General features: G+C 38.1%; 1 protein-coding gene across 6 annotated transcripts in view; it reads left to right on the forward strand.

Annotated features, from left to right (window-relative positions):
- dmxl1 (Dmx like 1) overlaps positions 1-19,239 on the forward strand; it is a 69,916-nt gene extending 50,677 nt beyond the window's left edge. For 2 of the 6 annotated variants that reach the window (XM_032579575.1, XM_032579577.1), the window contains exons 40-51: positions 364-481; positions 828-890; positions 3,602-3,688; positions 6,145-6,263; positions 6,581-6,728; positions 10,417-10,477; positions 10,909-11,036; positions 13,086-13,163; positions 13,287-13,378; positions 13,826-13,878; positions 14,343-14,560; positions 16,530-19,239. In XM_032579575.1, the coding sequence (XP_032435466.1) occupies positions 364-481; positions 828-890; positions 3,602-3,688; positions 6,145-6,263; positions 6,581-6,728; positions 10,417-10,477; positions 10,909-11,036; positions 13,086-13,163; positions 13,287-13,378; positions 13,826-13,878; positions 14,343-14,560; positions 16,530-16,760 (1,396 nt within the window). In that variant the 3' untranslated portion in view covers positions 16,761-19,239. The remainder of the gene's footprint in view (positions 1-363; positions 482-827; positions 891-3,601; positions 3,689-6,144; positions 6,264-6,580; positions 6,729-10,416; positions 10,478-10,908; positions 11,037-13,085; positions 13,164-13,286; positions 13,379-13,825; positions 13,879-14,342; positions 14,561-16,529) is intronic. The other 4 variants (XM_032579574.1, XM_032579576.1, XM_032579578.1 and 1 more) reach the window with 2 other exon arrangements.
- Positions 19,240-20,628: the final 1,389 nt, after the last annotated feature.

Raw genomic sequence — 20,628 nt, forward strand, 5'->3', positions numbered from 1 at the left:
TTCTGCGGAGGAAATGAGGATTCGATTCTCGATGTTTGGTCTCCCCTGCTTATTAATTTGCCAGATGATTTGTCCGTTGTTGAAGGGCTTCGTTGTTTTTAGGGTGTTCACAGGCAATTGGGAGGTGAAGACAGAGGATGAGAGTGTGCTATTGTTTTAGGGAATTTTTTAAAATATAAAATATTTCTTGATTCGTTTTATTTGCTGTTGCTGTTATTTTTTTCCCTTTTCTCCTCATCTTTGTAAGCTGTATTTTGACAGTTTTTAAATGTGATTTTCTTTGTATTAGCTTTGTGCTCCTAATTAATCATCACTCAAAAGAATGTATATGTTTTACTCTAATACTCTTTTTATTTTTCCCAGAAATAACCACCACTCAGTACTGCCGGTGAAGCGTTTATGGCAGTACTTGGTGAAACAGGAAGAGGTGCAGGAGACTTTCATTAGGAACATCTTCACCAAGAAACCAGGCACAAATCAGGTGGGTCACATTTAGTCAACCAACCTGCTGCATGAGACACGCTATATTAACCCTCACTAAGTGACATATTTACCATTTACCAAAGTGCATCTGCATGAATCCCCGGTCAGATAGCATAATTAAATCCCTGTTAATGCCTTTGTGCTTTTTGGGTGCTGCATGCAATCCACATGTATCATAATTGCCTTCATTAGCATGTTGATGCTTCCATTTTGTATGCAAATAATTACTCTGAGCTAATAACATTGCAGTAAATCAAAGTTTGTGTATTTGCATGTTTTATCACTGGTTGTTGTGTGTTTTGTTTGTGCTGGTCTACCTTTCGCTGCTCCCCCAATCACTAAAGTCGGTTGAGGACCACACTGACAGTATGAAATATTCAGGAGTGGAGGAGGCAGGAAACAGTCAGGTACTGCTACTTATTGATCAATGATTGTTTTTTATATGGGAGTGGGATGAGTGAGATGGACTTTGGTTTCAAATCTCAGAATTTTTTGCAACACTTTATTAGGTCAAAACTCCCCAAGATGAAATACTTGCTTTAAAATCTTTAACCCAAGGTCCACCGATCAAACGTTTTGTGGTCCAGGTCAAGCTGAAAATTGTCTGATTTTGGTCACTAGCAAATTATCTTGGTCATTTCTGGTCCTTCGCTTCATAAAAAACAGCAGTGTTGCAACAGGTTCTGAGAGATGTGATAATTAATGTAAAAATAAAATTAAGAAAAAACTCTTCTCTGCGTTTCAAAGTCCAGCTTTGAAATGCAGATTCATTAGAAAAAAGTCAAGCAAATCAAAGAAAAGTGTCTTCAGCTGTAAAGTTTTTCTGATGGGGCTCCATGTTTATCAGCAGGCTTTTACAAAGCACAGTGCTTCTAAATATAGCACACAAGCTTTGCGACTTGCAGAACAGAACATTTTATGTAATTCTTTTAACACTAAGATGTGTATGGCATGCTGCTGTTCACTTCTGTAAATGTAACACCTTATGTAACGCACGTCATGGGTTTAGAGTTTGAATGGTTCAAACAGGAGTGGCAATATGCACACGTGTTCAAAGTACTTGCAAATGTGACCTCTTTAATCCAATTTTAAATGATTCTGACAGAATTACAGTACATGTATTTTTAGGACTATGAACTCTGAATGTTGCTGTCATGAGTTTGAGATTAATCTTACATTTACCTGCCTGAATATTGATGTGAATGGGAGGCATAAATTTAAGATAAGTCTGTAAACTGATGCTTTACAGATTTTCTGGCTTCCACCATGAGAGCCGGCACATTGTAGGTACTCCCATTTGGTTCAGTTTTAATTAACCCAGTCTCTCGGAGGACACCCTATGAAGCTGAACTGCCTCACATTAATGGGTTCAACTCTGTCGCAGTGAATCTGCATCCTGCAGAGATTATGTGCTAGAGAAAATGGCAAAACACCATATTTAGATTTCTGCAGGTCAAGTTTTGTTTGACTCCCTGAAAGAAAACGGCACAATCTTTTCCTCCCGACTGAATGCGCAGAAGACTTTAATTCAATCTCGACTGGAGTAACTTGGGCATTAAGTTCTAGCTTCTGTGTCCAATGTGCAGAGCTACAGAAGAGCCTGCAGAGCTGTACGCATCCCACCAGACCACTCATCGCTCCAGGGTCTTTTTCCCTTCTGCTCTCTACTAGCCAGCATTTACTTACTGAGCCTTTCATCTCCCTTGACCTTTTTTGTGTTCATGTTTCAGTCAAAAACATTATTGTTTTTAATTGGGATTTAAATAATTGACCAACACAAAGTCATGCATAATTGTGAAGTAAAAGGAAAATGATAGATGAGGTTTCAAAATTTCTGTACATAAAAACCTTGGAAGTGTTTTATACATTTGTGCACAACCACCTTTACTCTTATGCCCTATTATATATTAATTGCTCTCAGAAGTCATCTACTTAGTTAATATTGTCCACCTTTGTGTAATTTAATCTCATTTTAAACTTTAGAGTTCTGTGAAGGTTTGCTTAAAGACCAGAGAACAAAGACCGGTCAAGGAGAAGTTTGTGGAGAAGTATAGAGCAAGATTAGGCTGCAAAACAATATCCCAAGCTCTAAACATCTCTGTTCAATCCATGAACTGAAAATAGAAGTAGTATGACACTACTGCAACCCTACAAAGACACGCTCATCCACATAAACAGACAAGAGAAAGGGCAATAATCAGGTTTAACTATTTTGATGCCAGATGAGTCCAAAACTGAACTTTTATTTAGGTTTTTTATTTGCCTAAATAAAAAACATTTTTTGCATGAAAAGCATTGCACATTTTCCTGAATACATCATTTCTTTGGTGAAGCATGGTGGTGGCAGCATCATGCTATTGGGATTTCTGTACAACTGGTTAGTTTATGGGAAGGTGGATGGAACAATCCTGGAAGAAAACAAGTTAGATGCTGCAGAAGACTTGAGATGAGGTGATTAATACTATACATTACTAGCTACAATTCATGGGCTAGAATGGCCTAGTCAAAGTCCAGGCCGAAATCCAATTGAAAATCAGTAGGAAGACTTGACATTTGTTCTTTATTGGTGCTCTCCATCCAATCTATCTCATAATGCTCAGTCTCTGGATGTGCAAAACTAGTAGATATGGAATAGGTGGTTCTGGTTATCATTTTTCTTTTCACTTTATAATCCTGCACCACTTTTTGTTGCTCTGTCGCGTAAATTCCCAATTAAACACATTGAAGCTTTGGTGGTACTGTGAAAAAGATTAGGAAGTGTGAGTACTTTTTGCATTGTAGCGCTGTAATCGAGCCTTAATGAACAAGAGTTTGGCCTGATTCAATTTTTCTTCTGTTAAACAGAAGCGGGAGATTCTTAAATGCTATAGAAATAAAAATAATTTATAGGATTAGCTTTGCAGATAAATTCTGCTGAACATTACTTGACAAATAATTTGTTCAGCTCTGTTATGTTTGTTCCATAGTTTAAAGGAAATGGAGCAGGGATTAAGGCTGTTATTTGTCTGCAGGAAATATTTGCCAATGTTTCACTTGTAATTACTAAATCTCCATGGTGGTGACATGGTGTGTGTGTGTGTGTGTGTGTCTGGGTGTCTGTGTCTGTTACTTGCCACAGACTGAGTCAGATCTGGGCTGCCCCGGAGGCAAAGCACGCATCATCCACAAGGAATCTGACATCATTACAGCCTTTGCCATCAACAAGGTAAAAGCCTCACACTGATGTCACTAAGTATTAGAAAACATGATGAAAAAAAATACAAGTGTTCACAGTTAATTACTTCAGTTGCTTGTTTGGCTGTCTTTGCTTTTTTTTTTTCTTTTTTTCTCAGTAATATAAAACTTTTATCAGCGCCATGGAAGCTGATGCAGTATTTGTGATTTGTGTTGTAGCTCCTCTGTCTTTGAAGAAACACGGTTCTCTGTAATGGAAAACTGCTGTAGAAACTTGTTTACTTAGAATTCTAATCATCATTGTGACCAAATATTATGCAACAAACGTTGCTCATTTTATTATTTTCCTTCTGTGTTTATTTTTTATCTCCTCTAGTCATTGTTTTTGTAAAAATGCTACACATTTCATGCATAGACTAACATTGTACATAGAGTAAGTTTGTTCAGTCATTGAAATTTTTCACTAGAATTTGTGATAAAAACTAAATTTGGACTGAATGTGGAACAAGTATGTCAGCAGAAACATGGTATATCTGTCTTCTTATTTATTCAGTTAATATTTTAGCACTGTGTATTTTCTATAGTTCCAAAAACAGCTTAATTTTTCTTAGTAAAATGGGACAGTAGACAAAAATATGTAAAGGTACAACTAGAAAAAATGTCTCATTTCAAAAAGTAAAATTTTTTTGAATTTGAATTTTGAATTTAATCATCTGATTAGCTCAAAACACCTGCAGAGGTTTCCTGAGGTCCTCAGAGGTCTCCGAGTCTGGGTGTGAAGTTACTCAAAAGTGGGTAAAACTGCTGACCGGACAAATGTCATCTACACCTTCTACAGCGAAGCTACGGCATGAGATGATTGTGAAAGAAACTGGCTGCTCAGAGTTCTGTATCCCAGCATATTCATAGAAAGTTCGGTGGAAGGAAACAGTGTGATAATAATAGTGCTCCAGCAACAAGGATGGCTGCAACCTTGAGAAGTTTGACAAAAAAATCCAATCAAGAAACTTCACAAAAAGTGGACTGAGCCTGAAGTCGAACCATTAAGACCCACTAGTCAGATGATTCCTTCACATGGACTACAAATATCGTATCCCTCGTGTCAAGCTACTCCTGATCCAGAGATTGTGTCAGAAACGACTTATCTGAGCTACAGAGAAAAAGAACTGGATTGTTGCTCAGGGGTCTAATGCCATTTTTTCCCAGATTAAAGTAAATTTTGGCTTTCATTTGAAAATCAACATCCCAGAGTTTGGTGGAAGACCAGAGACACAGAATCCACGTTGCTTTAAGTCTGAGATGCCCTGTGATCTGCTGTGTTTTATCAAGTCTGCAGTCAACACAGCCATCTACCAGAAAGTTTTTAGTCACTTCTGGTCTCTTCCTCCCAACAAGCTTTTTGGAAAGCTTGTTGGTTTTACTGTCCAGCTGGACTTGGCACCTGCCCACATTGCCAAATGTACCAATAACCTCTTTAATGACCACGTTGTCTCTGGGATTTGGGTCAGATCAGTTTGCTGGCTGTTCCAGCTCAGAGAGAATCCATGTTGGTTTTGTCAAGAGGACAATGAAAAACTCTAGATCCAACAATCCAGTTGAGACAAATGCTGCTGTTATTTCTACCTGGGTTTCTTTAACATTTCAATAGTTTTGCATTGTTGCAGTAATTCATGCAAAATTAGCCCAGACAAAGTATTGACGGTCACTGCAAAAACACAAAATCATACCAAGCATATCTGGTTTAGTTTCTAGTGCAAATATCATAGCACACTTAAAATAAGACAAAAGTAACTTACAAGTAACTTTTCAGCAAGAAATTGGGTAACGTTTTAAGCCAATAACTTCTTAAAATTGATGGAAAAAGAACTAGTTATAAGTGATCTGCTAGTGGAACCAGACATTTTTTCCATATAATATGTTAAAATGTCTGGTTCCACTGGCAGATTTCGCTTATGACTAGTTCTCTTTCATCAGTCTTAACTTAAAACAAGTCCATATATTGTGTACAGTACATGGGCATACTTTTTAGTAGATTGACATTTTGATTTGGAAAGGTTTTGTTTTAATTAGCCATGAGCCATAACAATTCAAGTTATCCAAAGTAATTGACTGAAATGTATCCCTTTGTGGTTAATGCATCTTCAGTTTAATTAATTACATAAGCCTTTTGATGATATTCTAATCTACTGAGATACACCTGTATATTTAAAAAAGAAATATTTTCTGCTTAAGGATAGACAGGTTTGTTGTTCAACACAAGCACAAAGTGTTACTACACACTCTTTGTGTCTGCAAGTGACATCTTGATGCTGATGTGAACCGGCATGGATGAGCTCTGGCCAGTAGGGAAGTTGGAGGCCTGGGTCAGCAGACTTGATTAGAGCACATTAAATTTGTCTGATGCAGTTTCCTCTGAGACTCGACCTGTTTTCTCCTCTCTTCCATCCCTTTTTTTCCCTCATGCCCCGTCTTTTGTCTGTCCACTAGGCAAACCGTAATTGTTTAGTCATGGCCTCCACACATGACATTCAGGAGCTGGATGTGTCATCCATCTTGGCCACGCAGATCTTGACTTGGATCGATGAAGATGAAGTCGAATCCAAAGGGTATGAGAGCAATCCTGAATGTTTGAGCATTTTGCTTATTCACACTGCGCTGGTTTGCACCAGGGGTGATATCAACTCGCTCACTCATTATTTGTTGACAGTATTTTTCATTTTAACTCAAATTCGGAGTATTTTAATTTAAAATCTAAGTATAAACAATCATTTTAATGTAGCTGTAGTCTTAAAATATTAATATATTCCTGAATGCAGATGTAAGGCTGTTCATTTGCTGCGTGAAATTAATCCCTAACCAGTCAGGCTCTGTCTTGTGACCCATGTCATCTAATTATACATGTCTAATTATTTTCTCCCTGTAGTGTTGGTGGTGATGACTTCCTGGTGGTCCATGCGCGTGATGACTTTGGTTCGCTTCACGGCACCACTCCATACACCCACAGCAGCCCCGGCACACCCATCAATGTGCCGTGGCTTGGAGGCCACCAGACCGGCAGAGGTGCAGCTGTGGTGAGTTTGTAACGTTAAAACCAGGCACTCCAATGAACGCTGCAGGTGTTAAGAATGACAATGGCTTAGTAGGCTTCATTTTTACTTCATAGTATATAAGCTAGTGATGGTGTAATAATGGTTTTCTGTGCCTGTCACTGATCTGATTAACTATAGATTAGACTTTTGGTCATCTGTCGACACGTATTAGGTCAATTAAATCTGTACCATTTTGTCCCAGCCAAATAACTCTGCAGGATAGGCTTCATATTCTGCTAATATTCTGTAGGCAGAACTATTATGTGTGAAATGTGCATAGCATTTATCTCTAAATTTGATTTGCCACGTCCAGTAGCAGGCTTCAATAAAAACAAGTCCTCCTAGTATCCTGAAAGTGCTAGGCTAACGTTAGCATGCTTTGTCTCTTTTCAAGTGACTCGTTGATAATTTGCTTCATGAAGTATTTCAGTGCATATCTAATAAATCATTTGCAGACAAAACTTGCAGGAAAAAAAAAAATCTGCATCTTTAAACATACTGCTTTGTTTTGAACATCTCAACCTGCAATATCTGCTTTTTGTCTTACTTTTGAATAATACAAACTGCATTTTGGAAATATCTGTAAACAAAGCAAGTCACTTGACTCAGACGGGAAGAAACAGCAGCCTGTACAATCAGTTAAATGTGAACATCAATGTTGAGCGTGAAGCGTTTAGCTTGTTAAGGAATTCAGTTCCTTACCAATATCATTTGCACAGTTTTGCAAGTTGTGTCTGCAAACATTACCGACCGATCTAAACACAGACATTAAAGCACAAAGATCAGGAGCTCCAGGGCTGAAATACTGAGGATTTTGATTATCCAATAAAGGTATTTCTAATTTTAAAAAATACTTTTTTAGAATTTTGCATTACAAAAGTAATTTACTCAGGTACAGAACCTTGTGGAGCCCTCTAATTAGTAGCTTAAATCAACACAATATGTATTGGATCAATGTAGTTTTAAAAATGTAAAAACAAAATGTTTGAACCTACTTGGTGGCATAATTTATTGCTGCAAAGAATTTATTGATGCATATTAAATGAACTGGATAAAGATTATCGAGACAGGTCAAGATGAAAATTATGTTTATGGATCAATCAATATGAAACAACCCAGTTTTGTTCTGACTGTTAATAATCAGAGTTTTTGAAAGTTATTTCAAAGACCCATTTTCCAAAAAGCAGCAAAACAATTTCAGCTTTCAAACAGCAGAGATGGAATAACTTTATAAGTATAATACCAAACCCTGCTGTTCTGGAAGTAACTGATGTCTTTTGCTCCTAATCTGCTCTTCTTTGTTCTCAAAGCAAAATCCTCAATACAGCTGAAATAATTTACGTTAATAATTAATTTTCATCTGTACTCAGTTTGCCAAAAGCGTCCTGGCTGCTGCTAACATTAGCTCCTATCATAGGCTAACAGAAGAAATGAGAGGTTGTTTCCCACCTTTTTGTTTTTTGAAGCTGTGGTTTCAGCTGGTTTCAATATAAAAAGGCAGGAAGCTGTTTTGACTCAGAGAAGCTTGGCGTTATCAACCAGAAGGGAGCTGGATTTAATTTTATGGTCTGAATCATGTAGGTGTGAGTCATGTTTGTTGATTTTTACCCTGTTCACTTATTGTTATGCGGACTGGGGAGTAAAGTCCACTCAGGATGATTATGATGTTACTAAGCAGTCAGGCGGTTTGCAGAAGGTTGGAGGAGAAAAAGTTGTGGCTGAATAATGGAATAAGAAATAAAACTCTGAGGTTAATGTGTGCTTTTACAGAACCAACAGCTGAAAAGTGGGACTGAAAAGCTGCACTAGATTAAACTGAAACAATTGTCTATTCTGTTGTTCAAAGTAACATTGCATATTAGATTTATGTAATGTTAGTGTCAACAGAGATATTAATTTTATTTTAATTTTCATGTTAACAGCTTTCCAGCTTTATAAGTTATAAATCAGAACTAGAGGATGATATGATCTTAAAATAATAATCCAAGGCAAAACATGAAAACAAAAGTCACCACATTATTTATGTCTGTAGGAATGAGGAAAAGAGATGTTGGGAAGTAAATGAATGGTTCGTTACCAAACCTGTGCAGATCTGAATGCTGATGAGGAAATCCAGTCATTTGATTCAGGTGTATTGGAGAAGGGATGCATCTGAAATTGTCGGATAGTTGCTCTCGAGGACTGGACTTGGGCAAACATGCGCTAAGTGGTGTGTAACAACTCTAAACCAGCCCTGAAAATGGATGGCTGTGAAGCCTGAGGGCGTTCTGGAGAGGTTGGCGCGTTAGAAGACATTAAGCTCCCAGCGTATGAGATGCTGTGGCAATTTGTTCTTGAAGTTTGTTCTGTTAGATATTTATCCAGGACGGGTTCATCAAAAAAAAAAAGGAAAAAATGTGAATACTGTGGAAAAAGCTGAATATGTTTTTTGTCACTAATCTCAGAGAGTGAAGGTTATAAATTATATAGAATCAATAAAAACATGCTTCAACATGTCAAGCCCTGGGGCGTGCTGTGGTGGCGCAGGGGGTTAGCACGCCCCACGTTTGGAGGCCTTAGTCCTCGACGCGGACGTCGCGGGTTCGACTCCCGGTCCCGACGACCTTTGCTGCATGTCTTCCCCCCTCTCCTCACCCTCCTTCCTGTCTGCCTACTGTCGAAAAAATACGAGCCACTAGCGCCGCAAAAACTCTTCGGAGAAAAAAAAAACAAAACATGTCGAGCAGTAATCAGTAATAAAAAAAAGAATATTTAAATAGAAATGTCAAGCCTCTGAAAAGTAGATTAACTTCCAGTTTGGACCTCCTGTTCCATGAATTACTGCATCAATGCACTGTGGCATGGATGCAATCATCCTGTGGCACTCTGTAGGCATAATGGAAACCCAGACTGCTTTGATGGATCTACCATCTTTTGACAACAGCCCATAGACTTTCTATGGGGTTAAAGGTCAGGAGAGAGATTCATAATTACCAAACCAGGTTTTGGTAGCTTTGGCAGTGTGAGCTGCTGCCAAATCCAGCTAGAAAATAAAATTGGCTTCTGGATTTCTGCAGAGGACTGCATGAAGTTCAGTAGAAGTTCGAGAAAAACCATAGATGTGAGCCCATGAGTTACCGATATCGTGCTTTTTCAATACTCCATTTTTCTGAGACACTGACTTTTGGGTTTTCATCATCTCTAAGCTATAATCATTTCTCCATGTTTAACGTTTCTATGTAATAGATCAGGTTACATTTCTGAAATAACTGAATAAATATTGAACTTTTCACAATATCATATTTTTAGATGTACCTGTATAATTGATCTGTTTATCAAACACCCTCTGTGTTTATAGTCCATGTTTCTCTCACTGTGAATACATGGGTTGTTCTGTTCTATCATCAGCTTTTGTTACCTTTCTAAATTATTCAGCCTGCAAGGTTATTCCACAACTGTGGTTCATTTTCAATGCAGTAATAACCTTAAAACATTGAAGCGTTTTTGTTTTTATGTCCAAAAAGTTTGCTGTTTTTCTCTGAGGTCCCTCTATGACCTGCACCATCATTCCTAGCAATGCAATTATTTTGACCTTTTTCTTTTACAACAGTATATTTTTTCTTCTTTAAAAATAAGTTTAGTTTTCTTGGTTAAGCTCATGTCCACCCCCTCTTTCCTCTCCTTCTCCCAGATGATAAAGAGAAATATCAACAACGTGAGAAGAATGACCTCTCATCCCACACTGCCATACTGTAAGTAGAACTCTGACGTCTGTCAGTAGATCGGAGGAGTCATTGCCTTTATATTAAAAATGCAACACATTCGTCATATTCTGGTGTGAAAAGCCTCCAGGGAGCATTACATCACCAAAACTTTTACATATTCTGCAACTGAAATTTTATTTTTGTTTTTTTTCTGCTGCTCCTCAAATAAAGATTATGTTAGCTCTCTTGGTTGAGATTCTTGTACTTTTTCTCTGAAAATGCAAACTGGGGAGGACAATTCCCAGCATGTCAGGAAAATGCCTCCTGAAGCGTGTATAAATGAACCCATTCCTTGATCAATTATGGATGGTTTGGGAACTAAACAGCAGCAAAAGATATGCTGAGATCCGTGCACTGACTGACATCTACCTAAAAGATGTTACATCTTCATTTCTGCTGTTCCTTTTCCTGTTCGTCAGACCTGACAGGAGCTCAAGACGGAAGCGTGAGGATGTTCGAGTGGGGTCACTCTCAGCAGATCATCTGCTTCAGAAGTCCAGGCAACTCCAGAGTCACCAGGATCCGATTCAACCACCAAGGGAACAAGGTGAATTCACACTCATCCTATGTGCTGCAAGCTGATAAAGACTGAATACTAGAACCACATCTGAAGTTTGAAATGAATCTGATAGAAATAAAGCGTAAATACCGCACAGAGCACAGCAATATTTTGTTTTCAATATCTGCTGTACAGCAACATTTTAATTGAATGGCATTGTTTAAAGCTCGTCATTTTAAATTATATTCAAGGTTGCATCTAACAATAGATAAATTAATTGCCATGTCAACAGAGTATAAGACAGAAATGAACTCAGGCATCAGTGCATGACACCATGTTTCTCAAAGAAGGAAGTAGTGATGGCAAAAGCTCCAGCTCCAGTTTGTGCTTAGAAAGTGGAGATTTAGAAATTTTATTATGAAGAGAAATGCTGTCTGAGTAGGTTAGGGGATCTAAAAACCAGCACAATGCTCAGCAATTTAAAAGCTCTTTGTGGTGACTTCAGTCCATAATTTACTATAGTGTACAAACATTTACCAAACATTATGATGAAAAACTAAAATTGTGGTCATATTTAGTTTTTCCTCATTGTTTCTCTGATGCACAAAGACTCAGGTCAGCACTCCAAACTGCAAACAGAATCCTTTAGTGGTTTTGTAAAAAAATATCAGGAATCAATGGAAGCAGAAACAATTCTCACTTTTTTCCACTAATAACTTGTTCCAGTCATGAAGATTTAACTTTGCTACAGTAATGTAGCAGTCAATCCTTTTTAGTCAATCCAAAGTCAGTTTTCTCATGTTTTTCCCCAAAAAATGACTTCAAACTAATGCTTCGTACTAAATACAATTTGCAGTTTGTAGAAGAAAAAGTTATCTTTGCTCTTGTTATAAGTCATGGATAAACATGCCTGAAATATTTTTAAAAAGCATGGTTGCTGTGGCCATTTAACAAAAGTAGCAGGGAATAGAAGTCGTCAAAAGTCAAAATTTTCTTTCCTCAGTGGGATGTAATTCCTGTAAAGTTAATTTGTCTGAGATAGATTAACGCATCAGTCCTGCAGCTGCTAAAATGCAACTGGAATGGTCTGGAGAACAGGGATTGAGTAATTAAATACAAATTATAAACATCAGCAGTTGTTTTGTACTAACAAGGGACACATAAAGTGAACCACACGGTAAAACAAAGTTTCTTAAGTCTCACAAACACCCACAGCTGGCTCAGAGGTCTCTCTGTGGACTCCGCTAGGGCTAGATTTAGAAGTTCTCCTTCCATCCTTTTTTTGTTCGATGTGCTGTCATGTGACAAATCTGTCATTTTTTTGTCAAAATCAATCAATTTCAGTCTTTCTGTTTTAGAGAGATGTGATCTTGAAAACTCCTTCTGTGTCAGAAAAGTAAAAAAAACAAAAAAAACAACACAAAGCCTGATTGTGATTGATTTGTCTTGCATGTTTCTAATTTTAGGAGATTTTGGCTCCAAGTCATTTTTATATATCCGTTAGGTAATTTGTTGGTACACTGTTATGAAATGGGTCACCATTCTGTTGTATTCAACGATATTTTCATACTTGTTGTCACAAATTTGCCACTCCAGCTCACACCACCGTGGGGAGTTGGTCCTCAGCACATATTGTTACTGAGCTGAACGAAGCCAGCGTTTTGAACTCAGGCTCTCGCCTCAGGCCAATAATTTTCTCAGATGGTGCCTCTCCTGTGCCAGTACTTATCTGCCTGTGCTGGCAGGGAGAGAAATAGGCTCTGGAATAAAAGTAATGCAGAGAGAATACAAGCAGAACACCTCATTTTAGTTATGCAAGCATATCAGCCAGAACATTATGACCACTGACGGTGAAATTCAGTAACATTATTGATGTTCTGTTGATCCCAGATTCCCAACAGAACCTTTATTTTTTTTAATTTGTTTCCCCTCAACTTGAATGACAAGTGACTTTTGTGTTTTGTAGAATAATTTTGGCCCAATCTTTATAGCTCTCAGTATCGTGTTGCAAACCTGGTTTTAGGGTTTTTATTTGTTCAAATAAATTAATGGTGCTACTACTTCAATTACTGCAATCTGCTGTCTGTTTGTTTTTAGTTTGGTATTGTAGATGCAGATGGAGGATTAAGTCTCTGGCAAACCAACACCAGTGGGAGCACACTCAAACCGTACCTGGTAATTTATTTATTTATTTATAGTTTATTTATATCCCATTACGGTTGTTATGTGAAATGAATGTTTTACCGTTTTATTCTTTTGTCATTTTTACCGACTCCCTTCTGTGCTCCTCTCTGCCAGACGTTGCAGTGCCACAACAAAACAGCTCATGACTTTGTTTTTGTTGGCTCTTCTTCCCTCATCGCCACCGCAGGTCTTTCAACAGACAACAGGTACAAAAACATGAACTATTTTCTTTTTGAACTGTTTCCTGTCCTAAATCTGTATTCCCTGTAACTTGAATTACCCTGAATCCTTAATGTCCTATGAGTTTTGTTTATGTGCATTTTGACTGCTGGTGTGATTTGTTTCGAGATAAAGATGACTAAAAAAACCGTAAGCCAGCCAAGTATCCAGTCCCACATCAGCGTCTGACCTCAAAAGTATGCTTCTGAAAGGATGGTCAAAATGTAACCACAACCATGTTGTTGAACCGTATGAAAATCATTCCCACAACAGCTGAAGATGCTAAAGCTGCTAAGAATGGGCTGATGTAGTAAATCCTGTCAGTGAGGCTTTATTGTGACAGAAAAGCCAATTCCTTTGACAAAATGGCATATATAATATTAGATTGTGTAATAAGAAGTGGATCATCATTTGGAAATGTTTTTGCTCTGCAGGAATGTTTGTCTCTGGGACACACTCGTCACTCCTGCAAACAGCCTAGTTCATGGTACGCTTTTTTTTTTTTTCTTTAGTTATGAATTATTCTGATTTATTTTTCTTAATTGTAAGAAATAAACTAATTGTTCTCAAATATATACAGCTCTGCACTGAAGCCCATTAAAAACCTCACGGTTATTTTACCAAATATTAATTTCTGAACTCTTCCTGAGTTAAAACATTAATATTGTTGTTTCTAAATGAATATGAATTTGTTTTCTTTGCATTATTTATGGTCTGAAAGCATTGCATCTTGTTCATTATTTTTGACAATTTCTCATTTTCCCCAAATAAATACTAAATGTTTTCTTGAAATTTCAGAAACATGTTCTCAGTAGTTCATAGAATAAAAGAACAATGTTCATTTTACTCAAACATAAAGATCTAGTTACAAAAATTATGTTAAAATTAATGCCATTCTGCTTTGAGTCCTCATGTTTCCTGTTTATCCCTCATTTCTTCGTCTCTCATTAGCTTTCTGCTGCCATGATTCCGGCGCCACCGTGCTTTCGATGGTGCAGCGGCGGCAGCTTCTCCTCACCGGCGGGAGGAAAGGTTGGATCACCATCTTGGAGCTTCCACATCGACACCAGCGGCAGAGTTTCCAGGCCCACGACTCGCCGGTTAAAGCGCTGGCTGTCGATCCCACTGAGGACTGCTTCATCAGCGGATCCGCTGAGGGAAACATTAAGGTACTTAAACGAGCTGATTGAAGAGGATTCGATTAGATGGGAGGAAAGAGTTAAAACCAAGAAAAGGTTACGTTTTTCTGGTTTTAGAAAATCGACCATTTTTAAATCCACACAGTAATATGGAGACATGAAGCCCTTGATAATGAAAGCACTTCATTTCCTCTGAACAAAGTAAAGTTGTCCGACAGAGAGAACATCCCCACAGGGCGTCTGGCACCCAGGTGGGAAAGTGTCTGGCCGTCTTCCAGATCGTCAGTCAGATGACGGCCGTTTGTCCACAGGGGCGGCGAGCCCCATCAAAGTCAATGGAAATCAATGTCACTCGATGATTAACCATCTGCTCTGGACAGCAGTGACTGATGGAGACGTATGTCGAAGGTGAAAGTGGGTGGCACTAAAAATAAGGCAGAGGACTTCTACTCTTTTAAGTTTTCGAATGGAGAAGTTTTATTTTTTTTCCTCCATATCGGGGGATGGGGACTTTAATCTCCTGACTTGATTAGATTGGTGCTGATCAGCCAGCTGTTGCAGGATGAGGCCATTGTGCTCTGGTTACGGATCTCGCTGCTCAGAATTCAAATGACTTTCACTCTGGATTATTGCTCGTGAAAAAGCTTCAAAGCGTCGTGAGATGTTCCTGATCTGAAGTCATTAATTGTATATTAGCTAATGGAAACTCTTTGTCATTATTCTGCACATGGAGAAGCTTTTAAAGCACTGCAAGAAAGACCAGCAACTGGGTGATAAGCTGATATATTTAATAGACTTTAGGGTATTGAATTCAGTATCCAGTAATAAAGTGTGCACAGAAATCGAGCTGCTTTAGAGGAAGGAAATGGGAAATAACCTAACTAAAAGGTTATTTAAGTTAGGTTAAAGGTTTGCAGCTTTAACCTAACTTTATGCTGCAAACAAGAGCAAGACTTCTCCTTTTGTCTTTAAACAATGACTCAGCTGCTTTTCTAGTCTGTTGCTCCTTATAACTTGCATTAGTATTTTTATTTTTTAAATAGATAAACAACTTTAGTCTTCTGTCAGGTTTGATGCTGTAAAGCATTCCCACTAGTGTTCTCTTTAGATTACTCCCATGTGGTTTCTGTTTATTTTACTTCTGAAGGGTTCATGGGGTGTACTTAGTTTTTCCCTGCGATGCTGTTTGAGCCATTGAAGTCGAAGCCTTTACTTACAGCACGGTGTGCAGCCATCTGTAACTTTACTTTATTGCTCCGTTTTGTCCTCAGAGCAGCTGCTTTATTCCTCTGTCAGTCCATAGTTCTCGTTTATGGTTCCACGGTGAGGACAAGAGCTACTGAAGGACATCAGAGCAGAACTGTCCCTCTAAACCTTTAAAAGGCTTTGAAGACTCTTCTCCTCTGAGGGCAGCTACTCTTCTAAAGCCCATAAATTGCTGCTACTCTCATGTTTCTGCTCTTGGACTCTGTCCGTTTGAAAATGTGCTCAGGCTTCTAGCTTTTTTTCCCCCCCGCTGAATCTGAGCTGCTTTCGTCTTTGATGCACTTGTAAAAGCAGAATGAGGGAAACCAGATTGATCATTTGCTAATAAATATTGTTTTAAGATTTGAAAATGGAGCTGAATGACAATAAAGATTATTGTTTGATTGAAGGTTCTTATAAAGACAAAACTAGCTTGTAAGTAACTTTGCAGAAAGACATATAGGAGCTTCTTTTAGGTCAGTAATTCCTTAATATTGATGAAAACTTACTATTTCCACCGGCAGTGGTGTTATTGATTAAATAAGTACTTTTATTGATTAAACATAATTTTTTTTATCAATAATAAGGAATTATTGACCTAATAAAATCTCTTATATCTTTCTGCATAGTTACTTACAAGCTAGTTTTGTATTATTTCAACTATACAAAGATATTTGGACTAGAAACTACCAAAATAACACGTGCTAAGTTTTTACAGTCATTTATTTTGGTCCTGATCTGGTTTTACCTCCAGGTGTGGAGTCTGGCCACGCAGGGCCTCCTCTACCACTTCCCCAACGAACACGCCCGCCAGTCGCTGTTCAGGAACCTGGGGACAGGGGTGATGCAGATCGAGGTGGGTCCGACCAGCCACATCTTCTCCTGCGGCGCCGACGGGACCATGAAGATGAGGACGCTCCCCAACCGCTTCGCCGCGGCGCAAAGCAGCAGCACCCCCAAGAGCGACGTCAAGTTCTTCATCTAGACGGGAAAACATGGCGGATACGAACAACGCAGTAAAATAACCTGCTGTGAATTTCTTTTTTTTTTTTCTCTTCTGAAATGTGAACCCAAATCTTGTCTCCAAGGGCGACCAAGCACAGGAGCTTGTCACAAGTGTTTAAAACTGCACAGGGTACAGACGAGAGCACGCTCAGCCAACAGAACCGCCGGCTCCCCGTCCACTGAGGAGCTCGTTTTGCACAGAGAGGGAAGCCGGAGACGTCTCGTATAAATGACAGGTGACCCTCTGTGGGAAGGATTGATGTAACAGAATCACATCCGGTCAGAAAGCAGCGGGATGTTCAACCGGATCAGACGGATCGTCGGAAGCGAGCAGATGCCAATTTTCCCGTCGCTGGTATCGCGTGACGCTTTTCACTGGAGCTGCTCTCCAGCCGGATTCGATCAGTCGGATGAAGTTAGAGATGAACGCAGGCGGTCGCCTTTACAAGGAGATGCTTCTTGCTTTCTGACAAATGGGTTGGATAAAACACTAACCGAGCAGTGATGAAGGTCCAAACAGCTATTAGCTCTGCTGTTTCCAGGCAGAAGCAGCCGAGCAAAGATAATCAGCAGAGATTCATCCAGTCATCTGCTGTTCTGGTCATTTTGAACTCTGCAGAAGGACGCTTAGTTATTTAGACCAGACATATTTCTGAAGAGCAGAACCAAAATAAATGGACAGGGAGATAATGACAAAAGTTACAATAAAAAGTTATTTAAAAATTCAGTACAGGCTCTTTTTTTTTTTTTTCCTTTTTTGCTAATAAATTTGGTAGCGCTGATAATCAGAACCTAACCTTAGAAATAAAGCTATGAAATCGACTCCTGTAGTTCACCAGTTACATCAAGTAGTGCGATATATTGACGTTTATTGGTCCTCTAATGGAACCAAAAATAGAAAACTATTACTACTTTTATCTACCCAATAACCATAAACAATAATTGCCCATCCTTAGTAACAAAACATTACAATTTAATATGATCATAGATGGCATTTGAACATTTTTATGACTTGTTTTCAAAATAAATGGAAGTGCTGATATGCAGTAGTTTACGAGCGTGAATCGAGCGTCACGCCTCTCATCCATCTGTCAGAAAGCAAATATGTCTCTTAAAGGTGAACGCTTCCTCATCTCTGCACCAGTTTCTCTCTGTATTTGCACATAAGATAAATGAAGCTAATTATATGTAGTGTAATGCATATGACTACAGTAGGCAGGCTGGAGGTGGTAATAAAAATAATAGATGCCAGGATGCGTGTTTATCCCAGCCTAAATTTAACCAGTGGTGTTATAATTAACATTAAGTGTCCTTAATCCTCTGAATCTCCTCCTGCCAATCCGGCACAGTGCTTTGGTTATAGTGTTGCACAAAGTAGCTTTAATTTATCAGAGCTTTCTCTTGTTGTTTGACTCCACAGATTATTCCCTGTGGCAGGAAACTTTGCTGTTGACAATGGAAACAGGGGGAGATGTAAGGCTCAAATTGGGAAGTTGTTTTAGTGGAAAATCATGTTTTATTCCGAAATTGATGCAATTTCCCCATCAACCGATGGATGGGGTGTTACTTCAGTCATCGCCTTTGTTTTGTCCAAACAGAGACGAAACCTTTTTCAGCAAAATATCCAGAGATGCACCGATTTCAGGCCAATTTATTTTCCGATTTTGACCAATTCTGATTTTTTTTCTCTCTCTCTCTCTCAGGACTATTAAATATGAGGAAAAATGTGCTGCAGGTTCTCTTGTTTTAAATCAAAGAAAGTAACTTTTTTTTTCCCCCCCAATTCGTGCATCAGAACATATATCATCTAATATTTATCAGATTTTTAATACACTCCAAAGAAAAGTCCATCAGAGTTCATGCTGATTGATGTGTTCATAGACTGAGAAAGGGTGGGAGTTTCTAGTTTTGATGCATTTATTGAATTCCTACAGCTTTTGCCCAACTGATCAGTGCAGCTCTAGTGATATCTTGATATTATTCTGATTAAAACCCTTAAAACTTGTATCAGATGTACCTGATCTTAGGAAAACATTTAGATGAAACGCGTTTCATGCAGTTCTGTACATATATAGATACACAAGTTTATTTTAATCTCGACTAGTCGTAGACAAACGGTGGGTGACAATAAAAGCCACTTTATGAAGATTATTCTGTATAGACGGGTATATTTATGAAATATGTTCATGTTTAGGAGTATAAGCTGATCAAACCGCAAATTCAACTTGTATTTTCCTTCCTTTTTTTGTTTGTCTCTGCAAATCTGCGTGTTTGGAAAATGCTCTGCAGCAGCTTGGAGAGAACGGTCAGTTTTATTGTAGCCAGCTGAGTGTATTTTTGCAGAAACTGGACAATAAACAGATTTTTTTTAAAAAAACAAATCATTGCTCATTTCTTTAAAGTCCTGCAGTTTAACAGTGTTTTGTTTCAGGTTGCTGCTGCTGCTGCACAAAGACGATCAAACAAACGTCGCTGGCCTGAATTGAATTGAAATGATTTGTTTCTTCTCTCTTCTTTTAATCTTCCAAATGTGAACTTGATTAAATAAGTCTAATTTTCTAATGTAAATCATTGAATTATATACAGAAATCTACTGATGTAATAAAGGAAAAATGTGAAACCAGAAAAGAAAGTTGTCTTTTTATTTTTTATGTATATATGAAGCAATTTTAACATGAAAGGATTCAGAGTAACAATCCGTGACCATATAAGGAGTGACTTCATGCAAACTGACACATCTGGTCAGCTTTAATTTATTAGTAAATGGCTGTGAGTCACATTAACATGTAGATCTTCTCATCCAACATAATGCTCTTCATTTATCTTTATGGAAACACCTGCTGAAAACTGACACCAACGTCTCGCCTCTGTAGCTTTGACACTTTATATCGAGACTTTATATCGTTTCTTTTTGTGGCTCATTTGTTAAGCATAGCTATAAGTTGGCTCCATTTATGTCACTTTTCTACTTAATTAAAGAGAAACATGGTGTTTTTAGCACGTTTGGTCACTTTTGTTAACGTAACTTCTGGGTTCAGTACGCATTTGAAGACGAATCAAGAATAACTTTTTTTTTTCTGGTGGTGGATTAGAAATACGCCAAGAAATTTGAGTTTTCTTCAAGGACAGCAACGATTCTCCACCAGCCTGCGTCTCCGTGGTAACAAACTGCATTACGGCCCAATCAAAAGTGGCCATTTTGACGTCGTTGTTGCTGCTAATGGTGACGCTACCTTGGCAACAAACAATCCATTCTTTCCTGAACATCATCAGCCAAAAGCAGTGGAGGAATTGGTAAACACTCCTTTGCGAAATAAAAGCTTTAATTAAAGAACGCTGAGTTAAAATTTAACATTCGAGCAGCTGGGGCTGAAACTGTTAATCGGACTAATTGTGATGAATCAAATATTAAGTGATTTAATAGTCAATAAATCGTTAAATGGAGTATACAGGCTCAAAAAGTGGCCATTTACTGAAAAAACATTCGGAGCAGTAGAACAGTCAAAACAGTACAAAATATATATACAATTTGCATTTAAGATAAAAGCATCTGTTAATGTTTTACCTTTCCCCGCTTCAAATTAATTTAAGGAATGTTACTGTATTTTAGGCAATAAAATAAAAATGTCTTTTTTGCTTTTTTTTTTTGCATCTGTATAATTAAAGCTGAAGAGGTGAAATGAAAAATATGTAACGTGATATTTTTATCCGATTAATCAGAATAGTTGCAGCACAAAGTGCAGCCATTCTTGTGTGGTAATTATTTTTGCTTTACTTAGAAACCAAAATAATTGCCCATACTTCCACCCTGAAATAGAAAGCTCTACTTTTAAGACTTAAAACTTTCC

The sequence above is a fragment of the Xiphophorus hellerii genome, chromosome 12 (assembly GCF_003331165.1).
Source record: "Xiphophorus hellerii strain 12219 chromosome 12, Xiphophorus_hellerii-4.1, whole genome shotgun sequence".
Taxonomy (NCBI): domain Eukaryota; kingdom Metazoa; phylum Chordata; class Actinopteri; order Cyprinodontiformes; family Poeciliidae; genus Xiphophorus; species Xiphophorus hellerii.